Source organism: Clarias gariepinus, chromosome 12 (genome assembly GCF_024256425.1).
Source record: "Clarias gariepinus isolate MV-2021 ecotype Netherlands chromosome 12, CGAR_prim_01v2, whole genome shotgun sequence".
NCBI classification, from domain to species: Eukaryota; Metazoa; Chordata; class Actinopteri; order Siluriformes; family Clariidae; genus Clarias; species Clarias gariepinus.
The window spans coordinates 15,408,414-15,422,732 of NC_071111.1; the positions used below are offsets into that span (position 1 = coordinate 15,408,414).

Genomic DNA, 14,319 nt, shown 5'->3' on the forward strand with positions numbered 1-14,319 from the left:
ACCGTGGTCCTCGCGGCGGAAGCGTTTGTACAGGGCGAACTTCGCCGGGTTGTCGGCCACGGTGAACTTGTGCAGCAGAGCCTCGATCACCTGCTGTACCGTGTTGGAGCTGCTGATGTGCAGAGTGTTTACGGAGCCACGCGGTAAATAAAACGCCTCCGCCGCCTTCATCCCTGCTACTCCTCCCGTCACGGTGATGGGCCGCCGCAGCTCGAGCTGCACCTTTATGAAGCCTGTGTACAAGCCATCATGGTTCTAGCAGGAGAAGAAAGAAGAAGAAAAAAGAGAGAGAGCAAGTTAAAAACAGAATGCAATGAAGGAACGTCTGTCAAAGAATTAATACAACAATTAGAACACAAAAAAAACGCTGTTTTATACAGTTTGCACACCTTTCAGCTGTATTACACAATCTGACATAATCGATACAGGATTACGCCGAGTTCTATTCTGAACAGACACACATTCCATGTTGTCAAAAGTATTTGCTCGACTGCCTTCGCATGCATATGAACTTGAATAACATCCAGTTTTTAATCCGTATGGTTTAATATGATGTTAGCCCCGCCCCCTGTGCAGCTATAATAGGTTCAACTCTACTGGGAAGGCTTTCCACAAAGTTTAGGAGTGTGTTTATGGGACTTTTTGACCAGACGTCAGTGAGGTAAGACACCGATGTTGGACAAGAAGGTCTGGCTCGCAGCCTCAGCTCTAATTCATCCTAAAGGTGTTCACTGGTGCACAGTCATGTTGGAAGGAACTGGTGTGCTTTTTTTTTTTTTTCTTGCAGTTGTAATCGGCCTCTTACTTCTAGTAAACTCTTGATTCTTTAGCATACCAAGACATTGTGGACAATTTCAACTTTTTCGAACTTCGTTGGAAGAGTCTGGGGCTGGTGCTTTCCTGTACCAACATGAAGGTCCATAAAGACATGGATGAGCGAATAGGGTGTGGAAGAACTTGACCGGCCTGACTTGAGTCCTGACAGAACACCTTTGTAATGAATTAGAGCGGAGACATAGCAAGCCAGGCCTTCTCGTTCCAACATTGGTGCTGGACTTCTGGAAGAATGGTAAAGAATTACCATAAACATAACTCCTAAATCTTGTGGAAAACCTTCCAGAGAACAGTTGAAGCTGTTATAGCGGCAAAATGTGGGCCAACATCAGATTAATCAATATGGATGACGATAATCAAAATTGGATGGTACTCAAGTTCATATGCTGGTATATTAGGCAGGTAATTAAATACTTTTGTCAATAGTGTGCATAAATCTTTTTCTAAAAGAATGTAATCTTCTCCTAATGTTAAAACAAACTGTAGCTTGGATCACAGTTACAGCAGATTAAATTCAATGTCACTTCCATCTGTGTAAGTTACACTGGAGGTTTCTGTGTGTCAGGCACTTAAGATGCACAATCCTGCACTCTCTGCATGTCTAATAGGATAAATCAAAAAAGCAACAAATTAATTTCAAGAGCACAGCCTCGTGTCCAGATGGGACTTGGATTACAGGCAACACAATATCTCAAAGTCTGTTAGTCCAAATGTTTGTGCCAAAGGGGAGACACGACGAGGGCAGCTCTAGGTCAGGAGGCAGGCCGGGGGCTCCACTTACTCGCGTACTGTAAAAATAAATGCCCCACTGTAGCGCTGTAGTTGTGCTTAACTAGCCGAAACATAGGGGCCTGAAACCACTACTCACTCTCTCTCTCACACACACACACACAAAAGTGACATTTATGACTTACAATCGCCTCTTTGCTGTTTTGCAAGCCACTTTGTGGTTTTGAGTGTTCTGTTAAATAACATATTGTTCATGTGTGCATGCTTACAGTGGACTCCTTCTCTCTGCCTATGGAACGGCAGGATATCCCAGAATGAACAGCCACTGTAACAACACGACAGTGAATCATCCAGCAGGTAACCCAAACAAAGGCGGATCCTCTAACATCACACCGACCTTATCATTACTACAAAAAGACTCTAGGCTGAATGGAGACGCACAAGGCCGGGAGCATGAGTGAGATCTCTATGGGACAAGAGATGGGGTCGCTATAGTTGAGCTGTTATAACTAGGTAGGAAAAATCTTTTTAAAAAAGCAAATATTCTTTGTTTTAATGTGATGAACATGGCTGCTATAATTATAGCACATGTTCCAAATCCCACTGCACTACACGTGAAAGCCGATGTGCTCTGGGCAGCAGTGGAAATTTATTTTACTACAGCAGACTAAAAAATATTTAGGCAGGCTTGAACGATTGCCCCCGCCAGTGGTCACATTATTATCGTACTCCGTTCTCAGATAGACTTGAGTATTTACGCTCTCCGATACTCCAGGTGGCGGTATGAACCTACTTGATTTGAGAGGCAGAGAATGAGGGCATAAACCTTCAAGCAATACATAACATTGGTAATATTCCGTGGTACGCACACAGAGATTTGGGACAACTGATGATGTGTCCACTCTCGTTTTCAAGTACGACTGCCTAATTGAAAACGACATGCATGTGAAATACTGACCATATAAATATTTGCTATATTAGAAACTTGTTAGAAAAGAATAACGCATTTTATTAAAACAACTAATGAGTTTATAAAAGCAAAACAGGAACAATATAGGTAACAATCTTACCCTTCACCATACACATGGTAATAAAGAACATGAAGACTTCCCAAGCGTAGAGTTTACACAGAAATATAATATCTCCCGCATTAGACATAACCTGCCTTCGAATTATGTCTGCATCTAAAGAGCGTCCAGGAAAGGTATAGGATTGCTTGTTAAGTAGTTAATAACTCACCAGTGTCATTTTAAAGTGGTCTCGTGTGGCTGCGTTGTACAATTCGATCTTGTGCCTGATCTCTTCATAACTGAGATGAGTCCGGAGGTCTTTCTCTTTCTCAGCGTCCTAAACACAACAGAAAGACGTAAAAGAGAGTCAACACTCTTCATTATACACAACCACACAAACACAAGTGCCTTCCACATTTGACTGTAGACATTTCGCTTGTACCAGGGAGTGACATGACAAAATTCACCATTCATAAAAACTCAATATGTATCGTGATATACACAGTTAATGAGAGATTTTTCAGTTTTCCAGTGTTGCAGTTTGCTTAATTATTCTTTTATGTAACGTCTACAACAAATTAGTTATCATTTAAAAGGACGGACATCCTGTATATCATCATCATCACAATTTTAATAAAAGAGGGGAAAAAACTGTATAAATAAGAGTCATAAAGCACATGCATCAGAAAACTGTACTGGCACATCATTTATTTATACCGTATCAGAATGTCCATGTTATATGGTGATATTCCCAAGCTCAGATCGCTTGGTTGTAAAGATGAATATCAGCCCAACCCAGTGAACAATCATCAGAAAGGCACTTAAACACCCCTGAATGAAAAAAGGTTGCAACATCTCATAGTCCTAGCTGTGTTGTGTAACTTTAACAGGGACCGACTTGCTACAGATGAATAAGCTTTTATATACAGTACAACATGATTAGATGAGCACAGCTTACAAAAAAATAAATAAATAAGGAAAATATTTACACCCATGCGTTGAGGGTAAGTACCTAAGCCCGACATGCCATGTGTGCTTTAGATACTAGAAATTCCAATTATACTCTAACTAAATGTCAACTGTAAACACACCGAGCACGGCACACTTACTGACTTGGAACATGCTCTATGAAATACAGACTTCGAGTCCTGCTAGTCATACTAAACATCAGACTGAGTAAAATATCTTAACCACGTTTGGACTGCTGCTCTATTGGCTGTTATTGTCAGCACTCTGGCTTTACATGGTCATAAGACGGCGGAGAGGAGCAGGTCAGCTTTCACGAGCTGGCCTGTTCAAAACAAAAGCCTGCAGCACAGCTTAAGACAGAAAGGCACGAAGCCCCTTATAAGGTAAGGTTCTCCTCTCATACAATAATGCCAACACATCAACAGACAAGGACGTCCACACTGTAGAGTTTAAATACTCTACCAGCCTTAGACCTGGGCTTCAGTTTGAAATGCTTAAGAGGCAACATTTTCAGGGTTGTTTTTCTGTGCACACTGTGACTGTATTACAGAAATCGAGGGTGAGGAAACAGGTCGTGCCCTTGTGGTCTAATCACAAATGCTGAGGTCAGCCAAGAATACAAAAAATAGTTTAGTTTCAAAATGTATGTGTAGTTAGCGCTGGAATGTGCAGGGCTGATGCACTCTCACTGTTTGAGGATGTGAAGCTTGGAATGGATTCAGTTTGACCTCACTTGCTAACTGAGTGATTCATAGCAAGATTAGCCTGATGACAGGTGCTATTCTGGTGCACGCCCCAAAAGTTTTATTTGACCGGCGGTGTATTTTGGGCCTGAGGAACATGTGCCAAAAGAAAGAGAGAGAGAGAGAGAGAGAGAGAGAGAGAGAGAGAGAGAGAGAGAGAGAGAGAGAGATATCCATCCCTATCACCTGTGCCCAAAGTCTTAACAATTCACATAACCGTATTTAAATCAGAGCTGTCTACAAGTGACTCAATCATAGACATCATAACTGAGTAATACCTGTGATGATGTTCCTAACTGAAAGGCGTCCAAGGCCTACACAAAGCTTTAAATCTTTTATCCCAATCACATTAACTTGGTTTTCATGCAAGCAATGGCAAACAAGAGCGAAAAGACACAATTATAACCCACATGCTTTCATAATGAAGGGACTCCAATACCACAAAAGCTCAGCAGGCAATTAACTAAACCCCACCGTTTATGTTAGGGTTAAAATGATAAGCAAATGTGCCTTAAAGCCTTGTAAAAGAACAAGTTGGTAAGAGCTTTGTAAACACCCTTTAGACAACAGAGGCTTTAAATGTATTGAATCTGTGTATATGAGAAGTAATGGGATGCTCTATCAATGTGTGTTGTGGAGAATCCCACCAACAACACATAGCGTACAATTACCTTGATGTGGTGGGCTTTATGATGTGGGTCATGTTGGATCCTTTATGGTGGCTCATTGTTTGGGCTGGACTGGAAAACCCTGTTTGTATAAACAGTCTGGAATCACGTTAACTCAAGTCTAACCCAAATGTCAGACCTCCAAGATAGTGCTAACACTTCTAAAGCATTTGTAATATACAGTAAGAGACAGCACTGTGGTCACACTCAGCCGGAAATTCACTTCTCTGATCCTCTGGTTCTTCAAGCTTATATAATGCAAATTGACTTATGACAAGTATACTGACTAAAACAAGTATGCGGTTGTACATGAAAGAAAAGAGTTAAGTTGGCCTATACTAGACGGCCAAGTGTGACTAAGGCAAAAACAAACACTCTGTCAGTGAGGTAATGGCACAAAAAAAGCAGCCCTGCCTCCCACACTGTGAGTTGCCGAATCCTCCCTCGCTTACACGCCGGGACCGGGGTAAGGACGAAGGACGAGAGGATAACGCAAACAACAGCTAGTGTTCCTCAAGGTCCAGCTGTCAAAGCACAAGCTTACCTATTTACCTCAAACAATGCTCTTTAACTTAAAAAAAATTATAATAATAATTTTAAGAGTGTTTGATGCTGCTGGTCATGTATGTCCTTTCCATTGCAATTAGACTTCAGTGGAATAGGATCTGTGGTCAGACAGGTTTGTTGAGATACTCCTTCTCGAACAAAACTACAGCTTGAAGGTCATCTTTCTTACTGTTAAATACATGCATCAGCAAAAGAAAAAAAAGAAAAAAAAAGAGGCTTTTAAATTTGGCTTACATAGAACATTTTTGAGAAGACCCACTCCTGTTTTTGAAAAGTGGATATGGAGAATATCTCATGGGCTTGGCAAGGAAATCAGAAATGAACAGGGGGCTTTCAAGTAAAAAAAAAAAAAGAAAAGAAAAGAAAAATATAAGTAGCCCTCTGCACACCCTGTGCTCTCTCGCTTGCTCAGGAAATCCAGAGTCACCACACCTTTCCTTCCAAACACATTCTTTACATAATCACCTTTCTTTATAAAATCAACCAAGCCCTCAATATAGAAAGAAAATACACCTAAAGCAATCTGTTTCTTCCAATCTTTTCTGCAAAAGTATCAGTAATGGTTACCACTCATTCATGATTAACTGGGAATATAAGGACGATTGAGATGCAGCTCAGGCTTGCTCAAATGTACACAATATATAGGCTTTACTTTTCCTGGTTCATTAGACATCCAATAATTATTTTCATTATTATTTAATAACTCAAATGATTAAGATTTGGAACTGAGAAAAATTGTTCAGTGTTTTCAGTGTGTGACATTAAATCACATCAGGATTCAAAATATATATATACTTAAACACCCACAGCCAAAATCATCAAACTATAAGATGACCTGGGACTACAGAATTAGAAGCTTCAGCTTTGTTGGGGAGGTACCTGGAAATACCCTAATCTTATTCCTTCAACATTTTCTTTTGTAAATCCCCTAAACGTTGACTAGTACACAGTTTTGTTTTTCGGTCTGAAGGAAAATTTTTTGATTACCTACAGGGACCGCTGTGGACATCCCCTCTGAAACAAATATGCCTGGGTTTTGTTGCTATAAGGAGGGGGGTCTTCAGACATCTGTTACACTGTAACCTTTACACCCCATCATTTGCTTGTACATCTCTCTCCCACTGCCTTCAGGCTAACATCTCATAATTCCACTTAGAGACCAATATTCCCCACCACTGGCTCAGCATTCTGGATTATATACTGTAGGTTGGGACTCCATGTTTCATGTACAGTCCTGGGTGTGGAAGATAAGCGACCCGCTAGAGCTGCAAGAGAACAATGCAAATGCCCAAACTCCTCAGACCTGAAGAGTGTACAGTGGCAGTCCAACAACAATGCACACACTTCCTCTTTTATAACATTTAAGTCACATACTGGAAACCTGGACCTATCAAGCACCTTGCAGACATTTCCTTAACACACATGGTCTCTGTTCAGGGTCCTTTTATCAGAGGAAATTACATTTTTGATAAAGTGATTAATCTTATGAAGCTATCAACTGTGACAGAGGCACCACAACACTCAACATGGCACTGAAAGCGTAAAAGAAAATAACCTGATTAGTCCGGAGGGAAGTTAAACTAGACAGGAGCAGGACTAGGCGAAAGCAAAGCTGAATCCAGTCCTTCCAATAGTTTCCATAGATTTGAAGCACCATGATATAATAATACAATAACAATCTACTTGGGACACACCCACCTGGGTTAAGGATCAACTAAACAGAATCTCACAAAATTTGTACACGTCAAGGTTTTTACTCATGAGTCAGAATGAGTCGAGCTGAAATCCGTTTTCACACAACACCATGCGCAACATTTAAAGAACAGGATTTATGGAAGTGATTACAGAACACGGTGTGAAACTGTTAAAAGGGTAAACAGTTAGCATGTATGTCGGTTCTCTGAATAAAGAGTTAATAATAAACTAAAAAGACCTTTAGCAAAAAGTTGAGCTGACGACTAGAGTCAGCATTCTTTCTTGACAAGTGCAACCTAGGATTAACAACAGTCTTATTTGTGTATCGTTAACAAAATGCCCATTCTGCACACCAGTAACCAGGACAATAATTAACCACCGAGGACCCCTTTCATGCTTAGAGAAGACTGAGGAAAACCAGCAAGAAAAAACAAATAAACAGAGAAACAAACAACACAAAGCATTAAAGATGGTTACCGATATTCAAAATGATAAAATGTTTTCTAAGCTTGTGCCAGATGCGTTTGTACACAACATTTGGAGGAGATAGAGCTGACGAGATATGAAGTGTAAGAGAGAGCTCTTTGTTCGGTTGGACATTCAAGCTACCTGGATACTCACATCTAGTGTGATGTAAAGTGATGAGGTCATCCTCTAAGGGTGGAATGAACAAGCCTGCTATCAGACACACCAGGTGTTGCAACAAAAAATACACACTCTCCCACACAGATATCAGATATCAAGGCCATGTGCCTCTATACGGTCTACACTTTTTTACCATGGCCATCTGGACACAGAAGCGAGATGTAAACATAAAAAAAAAACTGAATGTGTACTCAATACGCGATGGCAATCATGTTTATATTTTCAGGTTTTTCCTATCTTCAGTGGATACTGGGAGCACTGGCAACACTGCATGAGATTACAGGTCCTGCTTTCAAGCTTTCAAAAAGAGGAAATGATAAGACTTAACCAAACTAAATGCAGAGTCTGTTGGCGCTGCATATCCAAACTTCACAAGTCATGAGAGAGCAGTCGTTAAAAATAATTCCATTTCTGTGGCAATACTGACTAGTCATGAGCTTTGGACAGGTCAGGAGGTCACGAGACACAAAGAGACATTGTAGTAAAAGTCAACTATAGAGAACTGTTTGATGAGTTATACTTTTTCCAGTTAAAAGAAAAATGTCACAATATTAAGTGTAAAGGGTTGCATCATTAATATACCCGAGCCCACTCTAAAGCTGTGTTCACATCACAACCTGCAACGGTCAATTCAGGTTTTTTTTTTTCATTCATTTCAAACAACGGATGCGATTTTAGGCTGGCAAGCAGTTAGATGGCTCTATTTGTTGTGGTCCAGAAGAGGAAAGAAAGAAAGATGCCTTGCTTTTTGCTGTTTAAGCATCTATTGCTAGCACTGCTATAAAATCCACGAGCTGCTGATGCCGATGCGAGCGCCCCATGCACACGTCGTGGGAAAAAAGTATCTCGACGGTCTCATTCAGGTCATATGACCTCGTATCAGATAGGACCCCATACAAAAGTGACTCCGATCTGATGAGGTCAACAAACCATTCATTAAATTTGCATGCAGACACTAAAGCAAGTTTAATTAACTGTTGGTTCTACTTGTGAATTAGCTTGCTTTGCTAAACTGCCAGTGAAGTTATAACAAAACCTACCAGGTAACCATTAATGAATTGTTTTTATACTTAAGGATAAAAGAATTTGCATTTTTGTCTACTACTTGCTTCTACAAATAATCTGGACTGTGCATGCCCATATGAGGTCGTAGAGGTCGTTCCATATTCATTTGAAATAAACTACAAGCAGTAGGATTTACTTGTCACTTGTGAATGCGCAGGACAGACGTGTTGCTGTACATTTGACCTTTTTGCGTGCTGAAACTTCATCTGGTCTCACTTCTGCAGCTATCTTCTCTCATCTCACTCGGCAGCCTCAAAAGGCTTGTTGAGACACGGACTGCGGGCTACACTTCACCCATGGAGGTTTCACCTGATGACAGTAATTAGATCCCAGCTTCGAAAACTGTGTCCAGATGCTACACAATGCTTGAGTGAGACCACAGTATGAGAGCACTAGAAGGATGCATGTCCACATAGCTTAAACATCAGTGGATGGACAGTTAAAAACCTCTTCTTATTCTTGTTCTAAACCAAGATTTACATGGTTTTAATATTTCTAAAGGCATAAAATCCCACCAGTGGTATAAACATTGTTTATGATTTGTTGATTCATGGATGTAATTTTACACACCTGGCGCATCATCACACGGCTCACCTGCTCCATGACGCACACAACTGCTCGGAAAGCCATTCATGTTAACGTGCAATCTGCTCTTTAGCGGAGAGAGCAGGGTTATGACCTTCATCACAGGAAAATTCAAGCATGATACAATCCTAATGACCTGGTTGTTTAGATTTGATCAGAATGCGAAAAAATTTATAAATAAATAAAAAAACTTTCTTTAAGGTATTGTTAAACTAGACTCCTGAACTATTTGACTGCTGAATGGCAAATTAGTTTTATAATAAATAAATAAAAACATGTAAGGGGAAGCACTTTCTGTACTGTCACAGACCTGTAAAACAGAACTAATAAAAGAGGATGTGGATTTACACGACATGGATAACACAGCAGCATCTGAGTTTATTCAGCTCCACCCAGAGAGCATCTGGGTGTTTCAGAGGTTTTTGTTTAAACATTATGCTTTAAATTTATGCTGCCGTTAGAGACAAAGAAGTGAACAGACAAATTAAAACCAAATATTTAAAAAAGCTCTGCAAGCATGCCATAGCTGGTCTTATGAAGGTAGTGCTTAAAAATAACTTTATTTCAAATACTTTAATTGTGCTTACAAGAAGTAACTGCTGTAGTCTTCTCACAGAGTTCTAAAGGGTGTGGTCGAGCTACATGTTTGTTTCATCTTTCCAGTTTAGTCTGACTGACATTTACAGGTTTCCAGTCAACTTTCCAAAAAAATACATTTAACTCAGTGATAAGAAGCAAATTCCACAAATACTCTGGGTTCTTCATAAAAGTGAAATATTGCTGGTTTAAAAATATAGTATAACACATGATCAACTACGAGTACTCGTGCTTGTGTGGAACTGTGAAGTCATTTACATGAACAGTATTTCTCTGATATGACTAAAATCATTTTGATTAGAGACTTCAATCTAACGTTATGTGGACGCTGATTTAATAAAGTTGGTGTTTATAGGTGTGTTTTTGATATGCGTTCCATCGAACAAGAGTGAAACAATCAGACCAAGAATTTAAATGGTTAGTATTTAATCTAATATTAGATTAATTTAATCTAATACACCACCACCTCACTTGGATCGGGACAGACTGGTCCAGTTGTAGTGTTTGCTGTATATGTTGCATTTTTATCCTGATTGGGCACTTATTCTAATTTTATTCCATTTTAGGGCACCAAGTGTTGTAGACGTACACATGCTACCAATGATCTCTCGCGGAGATACAGCTTTGTGATACTCCTGCATGATTCACCACTACTCAGTGTTAAACTGTGTAATTACTACAGTCTTATAAGACTTTGCTTGTCACCCTAGAAAATAATCTCACTAAACCACCAAAGATTAATACATCAGTCTGAGTTTCTGCAGAAAACAGGGAGCATAAACAAACATTGTGTTATGCGAGTTTTAGTTTAATCAGGATATTTTATGAGCATGTTTTGTTTATCTCTAGCTGTCTTATGAGCTCCGGATCAGCCTATGCCGTGCTATTATGTAGGAGATATTATTGCTTGAGAGAGTTAAACATTTCCGAATGCAAGAACTTTGTTGTTGGTTATCTTTGGTTGTCAGGGCAACAAGTGAGCCTGTCACATTATGCATTCTAAGACTTCAAATATCGCCTCATGACACATAATCCATAAATTCTTTTATAAATGTGTGGTATTTGTCTGTGACAGAAATATCACACATATAAAGTCAGCTTTAATCAAATTAAATAAAGCGTTATTGTCTAAATGTGACAAATATCACATATCACACAGTACAAATTGGATGGAATTAATTGAAGCGTCATTGTTTAAGAAATTAAAAGTCATAAAGGTTTCAAAAATTGCATCAACACTACTATGTCTAAAGAGTCTGATCCATTTTGTGAGTAACGCAATAAGCTATTCGACTCAGACCACGCCCATAGCGGCAAATGTGTGTTGGCTGCCGCAATACTGGAATAGAGTACAGGATAAACCTGGAAAACATTCCGGATCTGCTACACAATGGATCAGAAACCCTTACGCAGGAGCAGCTCTAAAGCCAGGTGTCAAAGTTCAACATTCGTCTGATGCTTTGTGCAGACGTGCTATTGTGCGCGCTCATTGGCTGACCTCATGATGGCCGGAGGACAGTGACGTAATGCGTAAAGCAGCGGGAGTTGCCTTGTGACTGCTTGTACATGTTCACCATCAGAGATAGGAGTAGAGAAGGGCAAAGTCTACGGTTGAAAGAATCCACCCCCGATAGCAGTTGGTCTAAAAGGAGAGGAGAGAGACGTGAGCAGATCGTGATGAGATTATAGCTGCTGCACGCAGCTGTTCGAGCAGACAACTGTATTTAATTCAGGCCACTCTGAGCAGCTACTGATTCGATTTCACCACAATCGGTACATGGAGTATAGCCACAACATGAAGTGTGAGGGTTTGTTTAGTGGAGGAGGGTGAAGGAGGCTGGACTGGTAAGCTTTAACATGCTTTGCTGCTACGGCTGCTGGAATCAGACTGTCAACATATCCAGAAAATAAGACAACCCGATCACTCTCATGCTTGCGGCACACTAGAAACCTGGGAAAACCAGGAAGTGCAAGTTCGTTTTTTGTGGTTTCTACAGCACAATCAACATTTTCCCCCTGACTATAAAAATAAAATCTGCCACAGGAAGACGATCAGTGCTGACTCGGCGCCATCATCTCTCACAGGCTGTTAGTGGAAAGCAGCTGCAGCTGCTGACTCTGAAGAGCTTTGACAATAAAAACAAAAGAAAGCACAACCTTTGTAGCACTATTCTTACACATACATCACGGCTTTGTTTAAAAAATATATAAAGCCATTTCTATATTTCCCTTATACAAATGGCTTTCTATAGGAGCAGTGCAACATGACATTATGGTTTAATGTCAAGATATTAAGGTACAATATCATGGGTATCGTCTATGTAATCTAAGGAGCAAAACATGATGGGGCATTCCACTACAGAAAAATAATCAACATCACAGTGGTGTGAAGCAGCCTGTAGAAACTCATCTTAATGTGCTTTATTCCACTTATAGCACTGGAGATCAGATTCTATAAAGCGAACATAAACGACAAAACATCCACTTACACCTTTTAAACTAACTAAACTAAATGTGGATAAGTCAGACAAAACACAATTAACACACAGACTATAAATAAAGCAGGTTAATATTATCTTGTGTGGAAATGTGTGTTGATTAAATTATGGTTTCTGATGCAAGATGACCGAAAGTAGTAACAGGAAGTGAGCTGCTTTAATTCTGATGAAGCTGACTGACCACAGTCCTCCAGACAGGCCACGCCAGATAAACACGCTCCGCACCATACCTGTTCGTAAAACACACTGAGAATGGAGAAGCAGAGGAGAAGAACTCTGAATAAAAACTTTTCTCCACCCTGTGACATTCTCCACTCACATTAGACGAGTGTGTGTGGGTGCGATTACATGCACGGCTGCTAGGCTACAACTTTCTCACAACTCTCCTTTCACAAACACACGACTGTGAAAAAGGCCATGTGGAGGGCATATTCAAATTGCACAAGGACACACTCTGTGAACTCTTACTAGAAACAAGGATACAGCTTGAATCTGTCTAATGAATGCAGTACAGTTGTTAATGAGGGAATGCTGATGTCAGCCTTTTTTTTTTACTGTATTGTGAACTATGTAAATCCAGTACACTGAAACAAAACAGCATTGATGAGAAGTAACTAATTTCCTAATCTACTTATCTAAATCATAAAATCCAAAAACAATGAAAATGTAAAGTAAAGATCCATAAAGTAATTCATTTAGCCTTAACTAATTAACTCCTAAATCTTTAAGAGCACTTTCACATCACACTGTGTGGTGCTGGTTAGTAATCCAAATTTACAACTTTATTTTATTATTTTTTTAAGTCCCTTGCCGTAATGTGGGTTTCATATCTCAGTAGGAGGTCTCTTGTGAAGTTATGACTAATGAAGGACAGCAACAGAACTGTTCCAATGGTGGCACGAGGCCCAAACAAAGGGTGTCGATACATTAATTGCAGCAAATATAATGAGAAGTTTGACTGGAACCAAACACAATGAGTCAGTTCTTTTATAAGTCTGAAACACAAAATGACATTGTACTAGAAACAATGTCTGTAAATTCTATTTACCCACATAAGTTTTACTTCTCCATTATCATCTACTCAGTGTAGTGAGCAAACATGGTGATTAATATTTGTTTTGTCATTCTGCCTCACTTGTTTTTACAGAAATTCTGGGACAAGATGCACAGATTTAGAGTTCTATTAACTGAAGATCGATGTGCCACCTATATGCCTCTGTTCAACACACCTGATATCAGGGCACAAGGGCTAAACAAAAGTAATTACTTCCAAAGTACAGTACATCAGAAGTGATTCACTACTTTTTTGACTACTGTACAATTAGTTACAATAGCCAGGTTAGTTCCTGTTATCACTTACTTTTTCTCTTTTAAAGTGAACAGGATATCTGGCCCTGATACCAGCAAAATTTGTTAAAGATGTCAAAGGTTTATAGTCCAGTGTCATAAATGGTAAACATCATCACAGAAATCTTCACTATATCAACTACTTTCATTTAAGTGTTATTATAAGTCGCCGATGCAGTAGAAAGTAGAGAAAACATGACATCACTATTTCTTTTCCTATACCTGCACTGAAATACAGCTCAGTAATGTCCTGTAATGACAACCTGTTTTACTTGCTAATCCAAAGGCCACAACAATGGTCTAATTGTGCTTAATCATCGTTTAACCACGTACATCTTTTACTTTTCATTAACTAATTTTTGTAAAT

At 39.6% G+C, this 14,319-nt stretch overlaps 1 protein-coding gene across 2 annotated transcripts in view; it reads right to left on the reverse strand.

Moving 5' to 3' along the window:
- rassf3 (Ras association domain family member 3) overlaps window positions 1–14,319 on the reverse strand; it is a 52,230-nt gene that overhangs the window by 6,378 nt on the left and 31,533 nt on the right. For both annotated transcript variants that reach the window (XM_053508943.1, XM_053508944.1), the window contains 2 exons: window positions 2,803–2,910; window positions 3–255 (listed from right to left, as the gene is read on the reverse strand). In XM_053508943.1, coding sequence (XP_053364918.1) covers window positions 3–255; window positions 2,803–2,910 — 361 coding nt within the window. The remainder of the gene's footprint in view (window positions 1–2; window positions 256–2,802; window positions 2,911–14,319) is intronic.